Source organism: Aplidium turbinatum, chromosome 13 (genome assembly GCF_918807975.1).
Source record: "Aplidium turbinatum chromosome 13, kaAplTurb1.1, whole genome shotgun sequence".
Taxonomy (NCBI): domain Eukaryota; kingdom Metazoa; phylum Chordata; class Ascidiacea; order Aplousobranchia; family Polyclinidae; genus Aplidium; species Aplidium turbinatum.
The window spans coordinates 19,332,238-19,354,201 of record NC_137484.1 but is presented as its reverse complement, the minus strand read 5'-3'; the positions used below and the strand labels follow the sequence as shown (position 1 = coordinate 19,354,201).

General features: G+C 36.5%; 1 protein-coding gene across 1 annotated transcript in view; it reads right to left on the bottom strand.

Moving 5' to 3' along the window:
* LOC145781717 (uncharacterized) overlaps positions 1–16,082 on the bottom strand; it is a 32,968-nt gene extending 16,886 nt beyond the window's left edge. The window contains exons 1-6 of the mRNA XM_082593386.1: positions 15,788–16,082; positions 11,495–11,645; positions 10,658–10,828; positions 8,525–8,671; positions 7,630–8,308; positions 2,185–2,249 (exon numbers count right to left, since the gene is read on the bottom strand). Of these exons, the coding sequence (XP_082449512.1) occupies positions 2,185–2,249; positions 7,630–8,308; positions 8,525–8,671; positions 10,658–10,828; positions 11,495–11,645; positions 15,788–16,029 (1,455 nt within the window). The 5' untranslated portion in view covers positions 16,030–16,082. The remainder of the gene's footprint in view (positions 1–2,184; positions 2,250–7,629; positions 8,309–8,524; positions 8,672–10,657; positions 10,829–11,494; positions 11,646–15,787) is intronic.
* Positions 16,083–21,964: the final 5,882 nt, after the last annotated feature.

Sequence of the window (21,964 nt, the reverse complement as noted above, 5' to 3'; positions counted from 1 at the left end):
ATTACTAATGCAAAACACCTGCTAATAGACTACAATGAAACATTACTACATGACCTGTGCAATGTAACGCAATTAGCTAACTGCTGTGTATGGTGCAGTTTTGCTTCACCAAATAGGCTTTTCTAAAAAATTAGTCTATCGAATTGTTGAGTCGAACAAATATTTTATAGACCGTAACTATTGGTAAGAGCATGACTAAAACAAGCGAAGTAGGCTACTGCCTGAAAAAGTTCTCAAGACTACTCAATAGAGAATATAAGGCTATCATCTTTACAAGTTTTTGTCTATTAGGCGTAAGGCCAGCTTTTCTCTTTCTTACTAGGCAAATAAAATAAAAGTAACAAATCGACCATAGATACCTGGATATCTTTGGTATCTCAGAAACGAAAATGCAATCATGCCTGTTCTTTGGTAATCTGCGCTTCTTTCTACTCAGCCCACGCTTCTAAATACTACACTGGAGACTGGCTGATAATATTCTACTCGATTTCATTCTGAGGTAGCTCAAGCTTCTGAAGACAAACAAAAAGTTTGTCGATTTTTCTCCTGACTTCTTTCTTCTGTTGGTAACACCGGAGCAAAGGCATCTAAAATTAATAACCTCTTTTTGATTTGTCATTACAAAAACTACAAAAGAAAAATCTCGCAACAGAGAAATTTTTGAAACCCCTTTTGAAAAGTTTGTTTGATTTGCGACGCACTCAGATATAGGAATCTCAGTCATTTTTATTTGCTACAGTTTCGTAATAATGAGTTTTAATGCGGAAAAATAATATCTGGGAGCGTTTTGTTACCGAAATGGATTTTAGGTAAGTTACAAATGGAATCATTGTGCAACGCCTTTGAAAAATTGAAACATCGCACCAGGGCGTCTTGACGCACAGTTTGAGAACCCCTGACCTGGGTTGTTCAACAGAAGCATTAAAACGTTTCAGTTTTCAATGTCGCTGCTGATGTTAGCAGAAGTAGTGCAGCCTGGTCTTCTACTCATGGGACAGGCCGACAGCTTAATTATATTTAGTCTAATTTTAATGATCTTTTTGTCTTGGAGCGCTTTGCCGATATTCGTTAAACTTAAACTTGTTTGCCTTTTGTCGTGTACTTTGAGATTTTTTAATATACTGTATTACTATAGGTGGTACGTTAACACTGTATGAAACTGTTGTATGGTACGTGAATGGAAAAAGTTTGCGAATCACTGTACTAAGGCTTCAGCACTAACGAGAGCAGGGTGGCCAGTTCCTTTATAATAATAATAATCGTGCTTTTATTTGCGCTCATTGCGATAACATACAGTACACTGCGATCACAGATGCGATACAACAGACGACAGGAAGCAGCGAAGTGACATATAGTCTTCGAGTCATCTACTCCCCTTATTGTGGCTTGCCATTAAGTGTCTTTGCTGAGACACACCCGCGTACTCTGGAGCGGTGTCGAACCCACGTCTTTTCGAACGTCGCGCAGACGTTCTCACCACTCTGCTGCACAGCCGACAATTCTCGAGGCTGCCTTTCCTTCGCTTGGTTTATTACACACTGGTGAAAGTAAACAGTGTCCATCAACAACCAACTCAAGCCGGGTGTCGAACCAGGATGGCATTATCGCCAAATATAAACTCCACCAATACTGTGCCGAAAATTCACAAATAAAAACACGATTATTATTATTATTATTAAGATGAGAATATATCTGCCTATCTGTCACTTCCTTTCTCTTCCTTTTTCCATCGCAAAGTCGTTAACTTGAAAAATACGTAGACTACTTCTGCGGTACTCGTTGGCCCGCTGCACTTTACTTTAAAAGCTCTGTCCAATCTAAGCAGGAATAATGCCCTTCTAGAGCACAAATGTTTTGTTTAGTCCAACGCATACCCAAGCTCAGCAAAACAATCGTATGCTGGAGGGGCATCGTTTCTGCTCAACTAATAAGAAATTCTGTTTATTGTTTGTTTTGCAACGATACTTAGAGTTTTTGATATTTTTTATCGCTCGTTATCTGCAGACGTTGAATCAATGTAAGTAACAGTTAATTTCCTGTCTGAAATATCTTTCGCAATGCTTCATTCGTCTTGTGATTGTAATATTTGACAACCATAACATACGAAAAAGTACAAAGCTCGCCGTCTACAATGCAGTAGTTATCACAACACTACTATATGCTTCCGAGACCTGGACCACCTACCGAAACCATATTAAAACTCTTGAAAGATTCCAACAACGCTGCCTGCGCAAAATTCTGAATATCAGCTGGGAAGAGAAAAGAACAAATTTGAGCGTGCTAGAAGAGGCTGAAACAACAAGCATTGAGTCCCGCATTATTCGAAATCAACTCAGATGGTGCGGGCATGTAGTGCGAATGCCAGATCAGCGTCTCCCTAAGCAAATGTTCTACTCGGAATTGGCTAAGGGTAAGCGTTCGGTAGGTGGACAAAAGAAGCGGTATAAAGACTCACTGAAGAGTAATCTTAAAATGTGTAACATCAATTATACAAACTGGGAGGAAACCGCAGAGGATAGGCTGCTTTGGAGATCTGCCACTCAGAAAGGTGTTGCCACGTTTGAGAAGAGCAGATCTAAAAGGTTAAAAGAAAAAAGAATGCAAAGAAAAGAACGACAATCACACCCACAACCAACTCTCCCAAAGGATCTTAAATGTACCAAATGTAACCGAACTTTCAAAGCCAAGATTGGACTAATTAGCCATTTAAGAACTCACCGTTAGCTTTTATTTTATTGCGAAGGCCATCATCCTCGAAGACAAGGGATAGCCATCACATTCTAGCAAACATCTGGTAATAGATTGGGGCTTATTTATTTGCTTGTTTGCACTGAGTATGTTGGTCTTGCAAATTGTAATATTTCTTATGGTCATGTAATATTATATACAGTTCTCTTTGTTTTTGTGTAGATGTATTGAATTAATTATTTTCTTGATGAAAGCATAGACCATAGAGCTTTGCCAAAAACGTTTGAATTTAATATGTATGTTAGCTTATTATATTGCTTTTAATATTGTTATCCAATCCCATTATTTCAATTCAAAAAATGTTTGTGAAAACTTCATGTTGATTCGATGAAGAACACGTTTCGAACAAATCCGTATATATCATCTTCTAATCATAATAATATTATGGTTTATATATTGTCACTCTACAACAGCTAAGGTCCTTTAGCGACAGGTGTCTAATTTACGATGTCATCACATTATTACCCCACTTATTCTCACTGCGTTATGCAAGAAAGAACACAATCGGTACCGTTATTAAAGACTTCAGTGTGACCTGACCTGGAATCGATCCCAGATTTACCAGCACCAGAGACGAAGGCGAAACCATTCGGCCACTGAGCTGGTCTACCATCTTCGACTTCATTGTTAGCTTCGCCAACTTTAGTTCTGCTGCAATCAGAACGAAGCTTGCAAAACATGTTTTTGTTTCAACGTTTTTCCCACACTTTTGAACATTGCATCATCGTTATAATTCGTGTGTGATGTAATGGCAAACTGCAGTTTCTGCTGCGGGGACGTCCGTTTGGGTTTGAAGAAACATCTTGTCTTTTGCTCGAAATTTGTAGGCTGCACCCCAGCCAGGAAACCAATCGTTTTTTTCCTTTTTTTTTATCGACTAACGTTGAATCGATGTAAACAGGATTGATTACTGCCTGAAATTTTAGCAGAAGCAGCCTACAGCAAGAAACCCTGTTCGGCTGTTCACCAAAGTTTTGAACAAATATTTTTCAGTTTAGCAAAAAAAAAATTCAAACAAAAAATATTTGTTATGTTTTTGATCCATTAAAAACAAAAAAGACTTTTGAAATACGTTAAAAATACTTTACATGTTATTCGTAAAGTCTGCGATACCAGGTGAATTTAAGCTGGAAGTACAACCAGACATAAAACAATAATTTTTGATTGAAAACAAATGATTGTGTATGTTTAATAACGATTTGTTGATTTTTATTTACAATTTTCAAAAATATGAAGCAAAAAAAACACAGCTCTTCTAATAAAAACGAATTTTACAATGTAGCATTGAACAAAAGCGAAATGTGATTGTTTCAATTTGAAGTATGAAACTTTTTCATGTATTTGATGATTACATGGAATTCAAATAATTTTAGATGATACAAAATATGACATGACAATAAAAAAACAACAAATTGTGGCATTAACGTTAATTTAACCGGAATAAACGTTGAAATAACACTATGTATTGATCATAGATGAATAATCATGAGAGACAGGATCAACACACCAACTCACGCACACACAATTATATACATTAGCGTTGACAGACGGGCCCAGGGGTTACTTTTGAAACCGGGCCCGAGAAGATTTTAGGGGTCCAAAACCTTTCTTGAAGACTCAAGAAGTTCAGTAAAACATCGCATCGTGACCACGAAATGTAGTAGGGGGTGATTGCATTAGCTTTTTCTATGGTGCATTTTTACCAGTGTTTTGTTTTGGGGGCCAGAAAATGTCATTGATACTGGGCTCAAATTAGCCTCTCAACGACCCTAATTACATACACCGCACGTCAACTGTACATAACTAAACAACAACAAAATGCTATGTGGCAAAATGCATGGTATGTTTGCATTGCACGGGCATGGCTAAGGAACTTTGGTGAGAGGGTTTTATTTCACAAGTAATTAAACAACACAACAGAAAACAACACTTAATATACAGTATATACAAGATTAGTCTGAAAAGCTTATTGCAAATCGTATTTTACATGATTTACAAAAAACAAAATGGTCTTAAAATTTTTTTGTGCATTTCATTTTTCAAACGAGTCTTAAATTGTCTGTAAGGGACCGTGCAAAGTTAGTTTTTGAAAAGACTAACTACTAATAGATAAATAAATATATATATTTCTATGTTACAAATAAAAATATTCAAGCAAAATGAAATATATTTTATTTGACTATTGCCCATTTCCAAGTAACTTTTTCGCTTCTTATGTAAAGTACGTAATATCTAAACTTAATAGAGGTACACTATAGGTCATGTGTCCGATGGCCGAATGCGAAGATAGAAATGTCAGTTTCCAAAATTTGTTATTTTTGCATTGATTTAACATCTAAAGACGTTGAATCAATTTAGAAAAAAATTAAAAACTTAAACGGGGGAATGACCATCATGAAGGAAAGTACAAGTGCGAAGCACCGGAGAAAGAATGAATACAAAATGACTGAAAGCTGGTTTTGAAGCAGATGGCGAAGAAGAAGAAGATGAAACAGACAGTGTCTTTGCAGCAAATGCTAATTTTCGACAGCAGTTGTGCTAAAATTTGAAATTCAACCAAACTGACAAAGCGTAGCTTAGCTAAGGAGATTTTAAGGGTGACAACTCCCTTTGTAATTTGTGTGCAGGGGGTTAACTACCAACCCCCTGTTTACGGGTTCTGCTATCAAATACTTACAAAAAATTTTGCAATTTGAAATAAGTTTTTGATAAATTTGCATAACAATTAGTATCTGCATAAAGATACTGATGATGATGATGATGATTATGAAGAGTGCTGAAAATGACAAAAATATGTTGATAAATAACTTAACAGTTGGTAATTTGATTAAAAAATAAGAAGCGGTATTAAATATATCGACATAAAAAAGAGTTGTTGTTGTTTTGATTTGTCAATTCTGGGAATAAAAATCAGATAAAAATGGTATAGAAAGTAATAAAGAATCAAAGATAGAAATGTATTATTTGATGTTGGAAATTTCTACAATGTTAACAGAATATTTATGAAAGTATCGGTGACGTTTTTTTATGGATAACTATAGCTTTAAATGTCCAATCAGTGCCGTAAAAATGTAGTCAAATTGGTTTCTCTTTTTTGGATAGAGCCATAGTCATATAAACTACATGAAAAATGACAAAATTAAAATTTTACATGTTTTACTGAGCTTTGCCAAATATCAAAGTTTAGATAAAAAGGAAAGATAAACAAATTTGATATTTGATGAAGAGTGCTTCAAAATTCATTTTCCTAAATTCAGGCCGATGTACTGACATGAATGATATCAGCATTGCTCTGCACTTTTGCTATCAATCAATCATCTCCTTAAAGTAACGATACGCGCATTCGTAATCTGCAGGTCGCAGATGAGGTCTATCAACCAATCAAAAGGCAAGATTTACATCAGCTGATTGCAGTCATGCGACTTTCGACGTTAGAAAGTAATTGAATGTTTGGTCGTCGCCAGCGTGGCCTTGAAGGGTAGGGCTAGGAAACAGTAATTTTGATGGCGTGGGTTTGATTCCCAGCATAGCCGTTACTCTTTTTTCTTCTTTATTTACCAAACAAAATTCCAAGCAAGAATCAAGTCTTTGGCGGAGTGTTAGAAAGATCAGAATGACTGCAATCAGCTGGTTGTTAGAGAGAAAATTGTCTTATTTTTAAAGTGTCTACCTGTCAAAACACTCCATCTGCTGCAGCGACCTGCAGATTACAAATACGCTAACGGTACCATGTGAATTGATCTAGCTAAGTATCGAATGTTTACAGTTTTTTTGAGTTAGGATTTCATTACTAAAAAGCTTTTGTTACATGTTTATGACCATTTAAAAAACCACTTATTTCCTATTGTTTGTCGAAGGGGAAAGTAAGTTTTAAAATTGTGATTTTTGTTGACGAAACGGTCTGATGTTAAAACTCTAGTTGCTTTCAAAGATTCGTATTTGTCTGCAATGGTCTTCCTGCCGTTTAGCAAGCCAGTAAGTAATCATGCTATGATTAAGCAGCAAATCGACCCGCAAGAACCAGCCCGTTCGCATACGTGGCGAAAACACAGACTAAGAGGAAATTACAAAGATGAACAGTTTCCGTTATGGGGACTCAGCCAACCCAACCTCCAACAATGTATTCGACTTTAGGTTGACAGATTTGATTTAAATTTTATCGATCAAACGGTTATCTATGTAACATTAACGTGAAAAGGTTTGTCTTGTGTCAATGTAAAGTTATCAGAGCTGCTGCTGCGACCTTGCCGACGGACAGACTACAGAGTAAGATGACGCCTCAGCATTCAGCAAAGTTTTTGACAAAGAAATAAGTTTAACAATAAATATACACCTAAGGTTGGAATTACGTAATGACACAATGTAGATTGTTTAGATGTTTTGGTATTTCCGTGTTCAACTAACAATAAATGACATTTTTTCCCAAGTTGGACTGCAATTGGCAACAAAACATTTTTTCCCAATAGCACCTGTACAAAAGCTATATTTCGTAAGCATAGAATAATACTAAAGTCTTTTGCTTACTGTAGTTGTTTATAAGAGTGACCAATTGCACCCAAACATACGTAAGCCTAAAGGCTTGTGCAAGTTTTAAAATGTTCAGTCTTAGTTAGAATAACACAGATATTTCAAAATACTTGATTGTGAAAGTCGACTTGAAAATGGCTTAGTGCTATTATTGAAAATAGTTCGAGCTTACGAACAATGTAAGCCTATCGGCTGTCGAAGATCTAACCAAGTTTGGAGAAGGATTGTCATTGCTGGATTACAAGATAGAAAATGTTTACAACAGCTTCCAGCTTATTATCCACAGATATCATGAAGCAGCACTTAACGAAAATTGCCGTCAATGAATTGTCGCAGTGTTTTTGGTTAGTTAACTTGTTTCGGATGTTACTCCTTTGGATAAAGAGTTCTTGTTAGATTGATCTTTGTCTGCGTTTGTTACCGCTTCTTTAACGCTTTCTTTTGTTTGGTCGATTTTTCTTGAATCAGAAGTCGCATTTATCTTGATGGATTCCATGCCATTCGTGATTGTTGTCACATTGTTTGCCTGTGCCAATGGCTTGTTACTAGACTTGATGACGGATTTTGGCGGCAAAATAGGATACATTGGCGGATGAAACGGAATTGTTCCGTTTATCATAGGATTGGGATGGTAAATATAATGATTGACAGCTGGGGGGCGCGGAACAGAACGCGGAACAAACTGGTTTGAAGTAACATTGAGCGAAGCTGACTTTGGTGGTGCACCCATCACTGAGTATGTTAGAATAGGCCGAACTCCAGGGGTAACTGGTGCAGTGATAGCAGTAGCATTACTGAACTGATCATTTGATGATGGTTTTGAAATAACTTTTTTGTTTGGAATATTATCAGATGATTGAATAGAGCTTTGGACTTCGGCAGAAAAACTTTCTATCTTTGGAGGACTAGTCGTGTTTTGTGCTTGAGACACTTCTGCTGTTTGGCTGCTTGAACTTGTGATCGGGGGTGCTGGTACAGACAAAGCAGTATGTACAAGGGGGTTGGAATTGAATAAGGGTTTTATCGGTCGAGCCTGCAAAGAAGTCGTGAAGTTAATTTTTACTACGCTAGCAAATCGTGATGGATAATGAACAAAACTGCAACAAGCTAAACAACTTCTGCACACACTTTGGCATATGTAAATGAAAACAAATTAACTTGTTTCAAACAAACGGCTTCTTATAAAAATAGACCATAATAAAGACTGAATAAAGACTTATCGCATCACGAATATTCTTATACTACTAACCTGGTCACATTCGCCATCCCGGCATGCCTGGCAGAGTTCTGCATTGTGCTGGTTACGAGGCCGTCCAGGTCGTCTGTCGATGCGAATTGGAGGTTGCAGAAAACCGTAGTATGTCTGCCCTACTTTGTTGTACACATTGCACATGACCTTGCAGAGAAAAGGAAAAGATTTAACAAAAGTTTAGATCACGTCCCAGCCGCCAGGAAAGAGTGCCATTACAAACCTTTCTCGTACCCGCAAAAAATAGTTTTTACACCAAGCTTAATAGTCAACAATATTTCAGTAGCTGAAGTGTATTTTTTTGCTGATATGTTTGTTCCTTTGAACCTTAAACTTATAATCAATCTGACACTGGCCTACAACGTAGATCAAATTCGAACATCTATTTTGGTGTGTTTCTTAACTGTTAATAATTACAAAACTCTTTTTTTTAAATGTTTTACAAGATTGCCGACGATGTGGCTTTGCATGACTGTTTGAAAAAATCTTGCTTGTCAAAACAACACTTTGTTTCGTGATGAATCAAACATTTCGCAACAAATTTCTGTTAATTTCGAACAAATGCTTCGAGTCAAACAACTTTTGGATTTATCTCCATATGTTGGTAAATTTCGTTACGTTATTGGTAAAGCATATTTCCTGAATTCCTTATTAGTCACCAGTTTTGAATTTTTTCTTTTTTAATTTCATTAAAAGTCTAACTGATTAGAGTTTTCTGAAAAAAATTAAGAAAATTTTGTCCGTTGTGAAGTTCACGTTGCACAGAAACATTTCTTGTCATATGCTGTATTGTGGCAATTGTGACAATATGGCTACGAAAATGGCTACATCGACAAAAAACTGGAGACTTTGAAAATTGTATCATATATGATACAAGGCGACTGAAAGGAATTAATCCTTTTTAAATTATAAATTTGATTACTACATCAACGTATAAGTTGCAGCGATTTGTGTACGAGACACAAAAGCATGTCAATAAACTGCTACATTGCCCCTTGCGTGAAACAGTATTGTAGCCTGCTGTGTTGCGACAAGCATGAAGCTGTTAACATTTCATGCGACAGACTATACCTGCGATGAAGTAAATACAGTGCTTTTTCTAAACCTATTGGAGATTGCACTGGCATTTAAATTTGTGCCAATTTTCATCAAACGTAAGCTACAACTGTTTCTGCAATGCCCAACCGCCCACCGATCAATTCAGAAAGGTTTATTTTTAAGTTATTTAATAGAGAAGAAAAATTAAATAAAACGTGTTTTTCTTTAGTGACAGATGACCAAAAAACGTCTTTGAGTTTTTAATAACGCAAACGGATAGGCTATACCATGTTCTAAAATGTTCACCGTAAATTGTTACTGTGATATTCTAAACGCTTTCAAGTAGCAATAGTAGGTTAATAAAAAGTAATGAAAAAATTGTTTTAAAAAAAAAGTGTGAGCATTGCAGCAAGTATCTCCCACCTTATCGTTATACAACAACGACTGTTTTGCTTCAGAGTGCGCTTGGCCAATTACAAAATTCATACCACCATGGTCTGGTAAGTTTTTTCTATTAAAGTAGTGCAAAATGTTTTAGTAAGTAGAAAACAATCACGCTTTTTTACAGTAACTTCTCGCATTAAGTTTTAGCTTCTTGGTGCCATGAATTCAATTGATTTCTGTTTGCAAGACTGATATCAAAAATGAAACCTGAGACAGCCAAACTGCAGCGCCATTTGTACACGTCACAACTCTATACAGAATTGGAGGAAACGGTCGCTAGATTGTCTCTATTGTCTAGTGTTATTGAAAGAGCCAGTGCGCAATCATGCCAGGCTATACCATGCGAAGCAAACTCATAGGTAAATCTACAATTTTTGTTTTTGTTTTTCGGGTAGGCTATACCTATCCATTCACTGCGTACAATACATAATTTTGTAAAGTGGGCCTAGTTAGAAAATGATTCCTACAGTTACCTATTGTTAATTGTTGGGACGAAAATAACGTAGGTTCAAAATTGTTTTGATGCATGTTTTGTATTAATTTAACTGCAGTTTCTGCCTATTTCTTAAACCCTTGTATTTCAATGAGAAATATCTTACAAACATATTGGTCAAATTTTATTCACCATAAATTCTATTGCTTTATTCTTACCTTGGACACTTCCTCTGGGTACCACATGACGTATTCGAACTTTCCCGAGTTGCATTTCTTACATTGTTGGCCGTACAACTTGAACTGCACAAATCCAGAGTTGTTGTCATAGTCCAAATAGAACCAGAACGTCACTCTTCCTTTCATTGATGTCCACCCATTCCCACAATCCTGCACAAGAAGAGCACTGTCTGAAGCAATGCTGTTGAAAAATGTTGACAATAATGCACTGTCATTTTCAATGTTGATAAAGTAATTCCATAACTTGCTGTAAAACTTTCGAAATGCGTAGGCTAGACTAGATAAAAAGGAATGTGTTTTCTTTCAGCTTATGCAAGTCTACCCTATACAATCATACAATCAAAAGTATTTAAAATCTATTTTTATCGGAAAATAGGGACAGTAGAATATTATCTGAAAACTTTTGAAAGCAATTTGGAATATCAACAAATTATCGAACATCTGCAAAATTGCAGCATTGGTAATTAGCTATGAGCTTTCAATGCGATGCATGTTGTTCACAAGTAAAAATAGGCTCTTGTTTTCATAACAGCGACAAAAATATTTGTAGATTGAAAGATTCTGTCAGTTGTGGATAATTCAGTATTAGCAGTATAATGTTCTTGCACCTGGAATCCAAATCTCACATTTGATTAACTTATTTGTACGTTTCATAAGCACTTGCATTGAGGCACGTTAAATTTAAAGAACACTCAAAGAAAAACAAAAAAACATACTTTCAAAAATTGTGTTGTCAAAGCTAATGTTTTCAGTTAGTGACATTGAGGCAACCGGTGAATTTAAAATTTTTTAAAGAAAATAACCCAGTGCTCATACCTGGCAGCAGAAGCGAACTTTGGCACTGTCTCTATGGAACTTCCATTTGTGTTGAGGTGCTTGGTTAGTGATTGTAAGGTACCAAACGTGAGGAGGATAAAAGTTACTAAAAAGTCGACTGAATTCTCCATGCCATACTACTTCCATACCACTGTAAAATATATATATATGAGTGAAAAACGCTTACGAACCAGAAAAATATTGTTTATCTTGACAATTTTGACAACGACATTGTTTTGTAAATAGCTTTTCATATCATAATGTAAGCCTAAATGTGGCCTAGTCAATCGTATAAAATGGTGATTCATTTTAAATTCTGTTAAACAACTTCTGATTGTAACAGTTTTTGCTGCTGTTTTGGACTAACGATACAATATCATCTTATAGAATCTATGCCAAATTTCTACTGTAGTGTATTTAAATATTGTCTAAATTTTCTACAAAAGATGCTGAATTTCCATTGGAAATGTGCACTTTTCTATTTATGAAAAGGGTCAAGTCAAGTTTAATAAATTTACTTATTTTAATGAATCTAATTTTTTGTCGCATTATTTTAGAAAATTACTACCTGACCTTAAAGCGGTCACGTTGAGATCAAAGAGAAGCCATTAGTTCTTGTCAAAACAAATAAATCACTGCTTAAATTGAATAGAATTTAACGCAATAATCACTTAATGGCTTGGCAGTGTTGTAGAATTAATCAAACACCAAGCCATATAACTGTTCATGGAGTGAAGCAGTGTATCTTGGCTATGCCTTGTAAATACCCTTTGGGCTCAAAAACTATCATGTTTTATATGTTCTAATAAAAGAGCAATGTACATTTGAAGCATTAAAAATCTAGATAATTCTTTTCTTGCATAGCTCACAGTGTTGGCACAACATTTTATTTTAGTGTTGAGTCATTCTATTGGTTAGTTGTCGTATCTAACAATGCAAGACTGTATATCGCCACATGCAATGGACTGTTTTGGACGACTTTTGAAGCTTTCTTGTGTCATCATGTTTATAGTAACTTTCTATTTCGGCTTCGAATCGTGCGCTAGTTTCTTGGTAATTAAATGAGAAACCGTCACGTAAAAACAACGTTATGATATTGTATAATGTGCTTGCTGGTACACAATGAGCAACCAGGCTTTTTTGTTATCAAACAAGAATAGATCAAAGTTAAAGCCTTTTCTTGTACTGTAATGTATGTTATAATGCATGTGTGAATCGTAAATTCGATATACGATTACAATTGAAAAATACTTTCAAGTTTTGCTGACATCTCTTTCGATGTTGCATCCACCGGACGCTGCCAATACATCGCTTTCTTAATGGAGAGATAGAATTTTTGTTGTTGTCCACCATTCCTTTCTATTCAACTACAAGTTGTAGTTTTAACCATAATTTTAAATCAGCCCGCCAAACAGGTAAGTTAGTGTTTCGAACTGAAAAATACAGTTTTTGTTGCAGAACAGCAGCTTTTCTCAAGTTACACGTGGCTTCCTGTCGGGTAGGCTTATCGAAGCATATGTTCAGTGCTGGATTTACTATCAGACTAAAAGGGCTGAAACCAAGAGCCTAAAGATTTAGGGGCCTCAAAATTTAAGATGAAACACGTATATTTAATAAAGTTTAAACATGGCCTATATATTTGGAGAAATCTTCACCTGGCAATAACGTGAAATTTTCTGGCAACCAGTTCTAATAACGTAAAGTAGGCTAAGTATTTATACACAGGTCGTAATGCAAATTCAATTTCTGATGTGTTTCTTATGGAAAAGAAATATGACACAGGTTAAAGGTTACATTTTTAACTTACTTTGAAAATGGCTTGATTGTTAATAGTCATTGAGAAAATTATCTGCTAATTTTTGACGAACGATGTTAGTTAATTATTTTCTTTGACTAACATTTCCTACTTTACAGTAGCCTAACGTTTCACAAAATGTTTACAATCAAATTATAAAATTTCGTTATCTTCAAATGGTTAATTTCAACATTTGAGTGTAGGAGCGTAATCAGGGGCAATTGGCCCCAAAATATTTTTTATGTATGCACCAATTAACAGACTGTTAAGATAGGCTATTGGCCAATAGATATTGATACATTGTCAGTGTCAGTAACATTTTTTGTGTTTGACATGATAAAATAATCGTTTTTGTAGGGTGGCAATAGACAAGTAGACCATAAGGTCGTTTCGTTGTATCCCTGTCAGTGTGAGGACTTGTGTCACTTTTGCAGTGTATATAAAACTTGTATAATTCGAACATGTACTGTTTTTGACAAAGGATTCATTGATTGAGTGTTAGTTCTAGCAACGATGCAAATAAACAGAACAAAACAGTTGTTTTAGTTTTAAGTAACTTAAATAGACGTTTTTCCCTCTGTTGCAGCATCATTTGACAAAGTTTTACTATTAATTTGGGCTCAAAGTGCTCTCAGAATGCGCAATTTTGAGACGTTTCTTCATAATTTTCTGGGAGAGGTCTCCAGACCCCCCCATGCTCCCAGGGTAACTGGCATGTGCAATAATAGCCTCTTCATTTGCACCCTCCCGAAATTCTGTGTTGACGACGTCCCTGCTTGAGTGTATATTTCTCCATCACTAATAATTTACTGTGGTATCAGTGGTTGTTTGAAATACTCGTCTCTGTGGCTGAGGGTGGTAGTTAGGGGCCGACATTGGACAATAGCCTAGGGCCTTTTTTTCTCTAAATGCGACCCTGCATATGTTCATACTCCATTAAGCTGGATATATCACAGAACTTGACGATAGTGTTTGGAGTCTGTTTTATTCACTATCTATTCGCCGGACAGTACTACACATTATCACAATTTCTGCTTCTTGTTTCATTTTGAATAGTTGCGCAATCGTAGATCAGTAGTTGTGAAAATTAGCCAAAGTCGAAATATTTTTTATGCTACATCTTTCCCAGACAGCTAAATCCGTCATTTTTGCACTGATTCAAAGTCTGCAGATGTTGAAGCAATGTAAAAATGACGGATTTTTCTATTTGGGATGTAACACTTAATTTTTTTCTCGGCTAGGCCATGCTGTACCCTTGTACCAGCTCGAGCATGTATTGACTCGGCAACGCAGAGGAGCATGCTGGTGACGCAACGCACGACTCGTAATAAACAGGAAGGCAAAATATCCTGGGGGCTCGGCAGCATAAACGACTGGCGCTTACAACCGGAAGATGTTGTTGACTCCAAAATCAAGCCTTCAATAAACTACAGCGTACTTTCAGTGCAAGTCACTATCAAGCTAACAAATATAAGTTATCGTTTTTAGCAGTAGTTGCAACGTTCATCTGATGAATGCAAAAGTAAAAGCAGAAATACACAAGTTGTTTTATTAACTTGTATGTTTCGGCTTTTACTTTTGCATTCCTCTGATGAAAGTTGCAACTATTGTTAGAAACGACAATATTTTTGATGAACACCCAAACTTTTCGTTATTCAAACACAAGTTATGTACGGTATTTTGCCGTTCATTGTGGTTTTATAGTTCACTTGCCTGTGCCATGAAGGTATAAAACCAAGCAACCTCACAATTCCATCATTGCAGGAAAATTTTTGATTATGTGTGTCAAAGAAGAGCACAGCCACCAACACATGATTCGGTGCCAAAAACTGTTATTTTGCTAAGAGGAGTGTGATTTGTTGGTAAAGCGTTTATTGAATGAATTGTCGAAAAAACTGTAAAAGTTTTTTTCACTTTTCAGAACTGCATTATATTCTTATAATGCGTGAAGTCCAACTGATAACTGTTATTATAAAATGGTTATTAACACTTGTCAATAGACTAAGACTTCCCAGAATGTCCTGATGGTTACAAGAACTACCGTATACTGAGAAGTGAGCACAGAAATGCTAAACATAATTTAAAGGTATATAATAACATCATCATCATCATCAAACACAATTCTCCTATTATTTTCAGGCTTCATTGATTTCATTATTATTTTGTCAGCATGGTTCGATGCATTTAAATTTTACATTTTCTTCTGTAATAATTGTTTTAGCAACCGGCTTCTGTTTTCGATTTGAGCTGTAAGCTACAAGTTACACATTAGCGTGATATCAATTCACAAAGAAATCAAGCACATATTGCTATTCAGACAGCAAAATCCGTCATCTTTGCATTAATTCAAGGTCTGCAGACGTTGAATTAGTGTAAAAATATGTACTTACGAACAACTTCACTTACTGCTTTTAAACTCCAATGCACCTGCTGGTGATAATTAATCAAATTAATCTGTAAGCGATTTCCTGAAAGTCGTCTAAAACCTAATAACTTACTCGTTATAGCATCCTCCTCCAACGGGGATGACCGGTACTTGTAGAGTCGGGATAGAGAGGTTGCCAAAACTTTCTGCTCCTCCATTTGTAGAAGTGACGGGAATAACTCCTTGAGAAAACTGAGGATTCATTGGAACCGCAGTTACTGGAGGAATTGTTCCTCCTGGAATAGGGCGTGGTACAGCTCCTGGTATTGCTCCGGAGTAATTGATGAAATGAGGAATTGTGAGAGTAGATGTCATTGTCTGTATTCAACTGAGTATAACTATAATACAACACTTTAACCTGAATGATGAGTTCTAAAAACGGTACAGTTCAAAACCAAACATGTCAGTCATAAAATATGTTGCAAACTTGCAAGAAATAATTCACGAGCCTGAACTCTTGACACACTACAACAACACATACACCCGGTTACTAAAAGCTCTCATGCAAACAGTCAACTGCCGGCAAAGTATCTGAATAACTGATTGAGAGCCTGACCGTACGCTTACTACGTTAGCATTAGCGGAAATGCGTGCACGAAGGACTGCTGGTTTCAAGCTAGCATGCTGTTACCAGCTCGTCTATTAAATAGATGCAGCGCTTCGGCTAGTATCGCTTTCCAACCAAAAAACCAAAGTAGATGCTGTCGAATCAGTGTGAAAACATGACAAAAAAATTACTAAAACAACATGCAACCATTTAACAGCAGCAATGATTTCCCATAAATTAACTAAGTGAAAAGGGAAACATCAGCAGCAATAATGGATAACGTGGCCACGGTAAATAATGTCGAAACGTGACAACCAACATTTTTATTCAAAAACTTTACTTGACTCCGTTTGTAAATAGGCTAAACATTGAGTTTCGCAACATTATGATCAATGTCTATATTACTCGACAGAAGTTATACGTTTGTTTCCAATTGGCAAGTGTTATTTTAATCGAGCAAATTCTGCCAAAACACAATAACTTTAAAAAAATACAGTGATTTTCAATAACTTACAATTGCAATAATTTACTGTATATAAGAGTGGGAGATTAAGGTTTAAGAGGTTTAGTTTTATTGGTTTGACTTCGAGAGTAAGCATATAGAGATTCCTTGTTGAAGAAAACTGACCACACAGAAAATGTTTTCAATTGGTTTTTGAAAAACTTGCAAGGAATGACATGTAGGCTACAACTGCTATTTTTCTTCAAATCAACGCACAAAACGTTTATAAATGTTGTAAAGACGCAGTTTTCAAATTGAAAACAAAAAGGACAGTTTCGTTAAGGACAAAATCTTTTGGCTTGGTTCAGTGGCGTAGCCAAGGGGGGGGGGGTTGGGGGTTACAACCCCCCTTTGGCACGCGTGTGACGTCACGATATTGAGAAAGATGCTTTCAGTCTAAAAAAAATGCCTAATTTTAAGCGAAACTGCATTAAAAGAGCGAGTTTTGCCAATACCAAACATTCAAACATCTCAGCCAGGAATTAGCAACAAGAAAACATAGAGACTTAGCTTTACTTCCGAAAAATGCCGAAGAAAACATGATCTTATCCGTTTGCTATGCCACCGGACAGCACCATTTTACAGTAATATTCGTACCCACATTTTTGTTGAAAATACTCTCAGAATGCACCAAATTCGAAGTAATTTTTCAAAATTGTCTGGGGGAGGCCCCCAGACCCCCCGCCGCTTGGTGGTCAAACCCCCCCCTTTCAAAATTCCTGGCTACGCTACTGGCTTGGTTGTTTTGATGCTGCTTACGGATTGCAGAAATGCAAACTTCACCGAAAAAAAGTCAGGAGGCTACGAAAATTATGCTTTTATGGACCAACTGACTTCTTTGGTTGGAGGGGATAGAGAATAAGATTTCTGATAGGCATTTGCCCTCTCAAATTCTTTATAGCTGTTTGTTGTGGTCGAAATAATAGTCATAGCAGCTAATGCAAGATGTTTTGTGGCGCAAACTATCAAGCTACAGCCTAGTAATAAATCTACGTCTGCTTGACTACCTATAATATTCTCTACTAGGCTACCTTTCCTGTTTTGATTCGCCATATCGGTAAAGCACAATACTGAACGTTTTAGATAGTAAGCACTTCCTTAAGATAATTCGTGCTGTATCGATTTCAAAATAACTTCCTAACTTTCAGAATCTATTTCGTCCATTGTTTCAGATAAAAATGCTCCGAGAAAGGTTGCCTTGATTTAAATTAAGTGGGTCTGTGGTGTAATGACTGTTAAAAATTAATTTGTTTCTAGTCCCCTTCAGCATGTTTTGTCGCACGATCTACAACATTTAGTTTTATTTACACCAAATAAATTTGCACTATCTGAAGTGATAAAAATTGATCACATTTCTAATTTCAGATAGAATCAGTGGACTTCAAGTAGGTGTTGTTAACGTTAGATACAGATACCAGAGTTGTATCAATTTGACTTAAGTTACATTGTTTCAGTTTATTTACATTACAATTATATCACTACATTTTTTAATTACATTACGATTACATTGTTTTAAAATTTTGTAATCGCGATTCCTTCCAAGTGTCATTAATTACACGTTTCAATTACAAAAATTTAATGTTTCAATATCTAAGTATGTTTATCAATGATTTTTAACAGCTTGATTTTATCAAAGACAGTAGAATTGAATGTGATAAAAACATTTATTGCAAAAAATACATTTACATTACATCATAGTGCATTTGCACAATAATGGATGGCCACATCTTGACAGATGAATTGAAATGGTGTCCGGGTGGTACTTTTGGACTCTAGACAATTTTAGGAAGCCGTAACTTTTTCAGAACCCCAAAAACGAAAACCCTGATTTTTATTTTCCTAAAAATCTTACGCCTACGTTTTGGAAAAAACTGCTTACTCAATGGAATTACAAATACTTCATCTTTCCTTGAGGAAGTGTCTCGTAAAGGTAGACTATTTTGTTTGTGGAACCCCGAGCATCTTATAGGGACCGGGCCGGAATTATTCTCTTAACAATCCTACATGTGGGAATAAACAAAAATGGCTTATCTAAAGGTTTGTACTACAATATAGGCCATGTAGGAAAAACATTGCTTAAATCGCTCCTGTCCGTTTCGTGTGTTTGGGGCAAAATGTAAGTAAATCTTCTTCTATCGAGTCTTCATGGGAGTATCTTTAGATATTAGAGTAGAATTTGCAGCAACTACTGTGCAGTGTGCTGACAGAGATCGCTACGTGTACGCTTCTACTATGATCCCAATGAATAAATATTTTGAATTCTGGTCATCAGGATCAGGTTGGACCCTTAAACAGTTGCACTAAAATCGGAGCTAATCTAATCAATTATGTTGTGAAAACAAGTATTTAGAAAATATTGGGATATAGCAAACATTGTGAATTCCTTTATTGCGACAGAAGACAGAATTAAACTCTTGAATAAGTGTCAATCCATGGTGTTACATGCTGTTGAATAAAGATTATTAATTGCATCCTATTAGTACAAGACGATACTGTAATAGCCTAGTCACAAAGGTGGCAAGGAATGGACTTACTATTATGACAGTGTAAGTTAGAAGTCCAAAAGTGATCTTTGCGAAGAAGACTCGCAGTATCTACTGCAATGAACAGTTCCCGACCTATGCATGCTCACAATTGAGCGTGGCGTGCCGGCATACCGACACGTGCGTTTCCTGCGCGCTCACACACGCATTTGCAGTCTTCAATAAGAAAGCATATGGTCCATAGCAAGCCCACACAACAACTTGGTGTGAAAACAACCTTTTTGATGCAATCTTTTTATAATATTACCAGTCGTTGAGGAGTAGGCTATATGTGACACAAAGTCGTGTTGCTCCAGTAAAAATACTAATAATAAAAACGTAGTTTTCTTTTTATTTTGTGTATTGTTTTTGAATTATACAGTTCAATCCCATAAAGTTGCTATAAATTATTATCTGTCTATGGTATTCAAAAATTATCTCTCTACCAAAGCTATAATAATAAAAAATAACCGCGTTTTATGTTGCGATCATTGCGACAACGCACAGTGGACTAGTTACCAACGACTTGAGGTGTTGCGACCGTGCCATATTTTAAACTGATTGTCCTCCTTTGGTATCATGCACGTTATAACGTCCACGTTTTGTCGCTTCTACCTTTTTCTAGACCTCTGCTATGTTTGTCATATATTGTTTTTTCGTTGTCATGGTCAGAAATAAAAACAAACTAAACTGACTACACTGTGGTTAAAGATGCAAAACAGCAAGCGGCTGGAAGCAGCAACCATCATCCAACCAGCAGCTCTTTAATTTGGTATGCCGGACACAGCCGCGCGCTCTGGTACGGCATCGAACCGACATCTTTTCTAGCGTCGTGCAAATGTTCTCACCACTCCGTCATAGCCGACTAACTCCCTCTGAAGCAGCTTAATGGCGGAAGGACTAGCATGTCCACCACTGTTCCAGAAAGCCTGTTCCAAACCACATCATTAGCAATATTAACTCGAACCGATTGTTTTTGCTTGCTTAGAAAAGTGAGGAAATGTAGGGGTAGGCTAATCGTGTGTGTGATAGCAAATATGGTGAAAAACGCGAAACGTATAGTTTTATAAATCAAACATTAATTTATCGGTTCTACCACTTGGTGATGCTGCTCTGGTTTTTGAAATCAAGCTGTTGCCCTGATCACTTTAGATGAAGAATCCGCCATTTTATTGTAAGCTTAGCTTTCAAATTTAATAAAAAATGCAGGCTTCCAAACGAGTTTCATGGCGAACGGATCAAACAAACCGACAAACTATTCGTCGAGTTAATGTCGCAGTATTTTTTTAACAACAAGCCAAGCTTCCAATGTTCGAACATTGTCGAAATACTGCCATCAAGTGGTGCAGACGTGCTGTGAAACTTAGATGCGAGCTTTGTTCGACGATCGGCTACAAACACTTTACTAAAAGAAGCAGATCACCGTTCTCCCAGACAGCAACACAACCAAACGCGACAACTTACAGTAGAGTTTTCATTCTCACTATGAAACTTCGGTACGTCTCGTCTCTATCCGAGCAGTAAGATCCGTCATTTTTACATTGATTCAACGTCTGCTGACGTTGAATCAATGTAAAAATGACGGCTCTTGCTATCTGGATATGGGTTCCAATCACAAGTTTGGGCTCCGTTTCATGCCATGTTTAACTTCCAGACAACAAACCAGTCCTTTTTTATATTGATTCAACGTTTGCAGACGTTGGATCAATACGAAAAGCGACTGATTTGCTGTCAGGGGCTGATATTAGGGCAGTGGTTCTTAACCTGGAGGGCGCAAGCTCAACAGCAATATTTGATCTGTGCAGTGATTTCAATGTCTTACGTTGTCTTGTCTGATTTATAGCTTAATAAGCAAATTGTTTTCATATTTTATGTTGCATGAAAACGGTTTTGAATAAAATGAATTTTTTTGGAATAGAATCGGCTGCAGAGCTTAACAGAAAATCTTCTTCTGTGCTTGATCTGCAATCTGGCTTTGGTATAAGTGAAAACGAATTTTGTGGTAGTATTCGTTGCATTATTTATCGCGAAGCCTTAGCATCCACAACTTTGCCTCCTGTAAAGCAATGGGTGGTGTTCTGAACTTGATTATCGAGATGGTCCATTTTACAAAAACTGGTACCCTTAACAATTGTCTTTCAAACTTTCAACGATCTGGACCATCCACTTGTGTCAATTGGAATGCTGACAGAGTGCGATTCCATTCATCTTTGTAAAGCTGCATTTCTGCTGCAGTTGCTATCAAGACCCAGGGACAGGCTCAGATGAAGACTTAGTTAGAAGACTAGGTTGAGAAATTTCAGGAGTCAACCCTAGTTAAAAATCTAGTTGCTAAGCAGTGTCAAGCACCTCACTGATATCTAGTGTGATAAACAAGAAATGTGTTTGGTACTACACTTGTTCAAAATCGAAGGGGGGGGGGGGGCACAATGCATGTGGTGATTGCTAAAGGGAGGTGTGATAGAAAAAGGGTAAAGAATCACTGGATTAAGGAACATCAATAGACGGTGGTTATAAAGAAGAGGGTAGCTTTGCAATAAAATTTATACACTATTTACTTGTTATTTTTCAAATTTAGAAAACATTTGCCAGTTTTTTTTTAAGCGGCTCGCCTCGGAGCAATTGATGGCTCTGAGTTGCTTCTACAGGGCACAACATGAAACAGAAAAGTTAAAATAA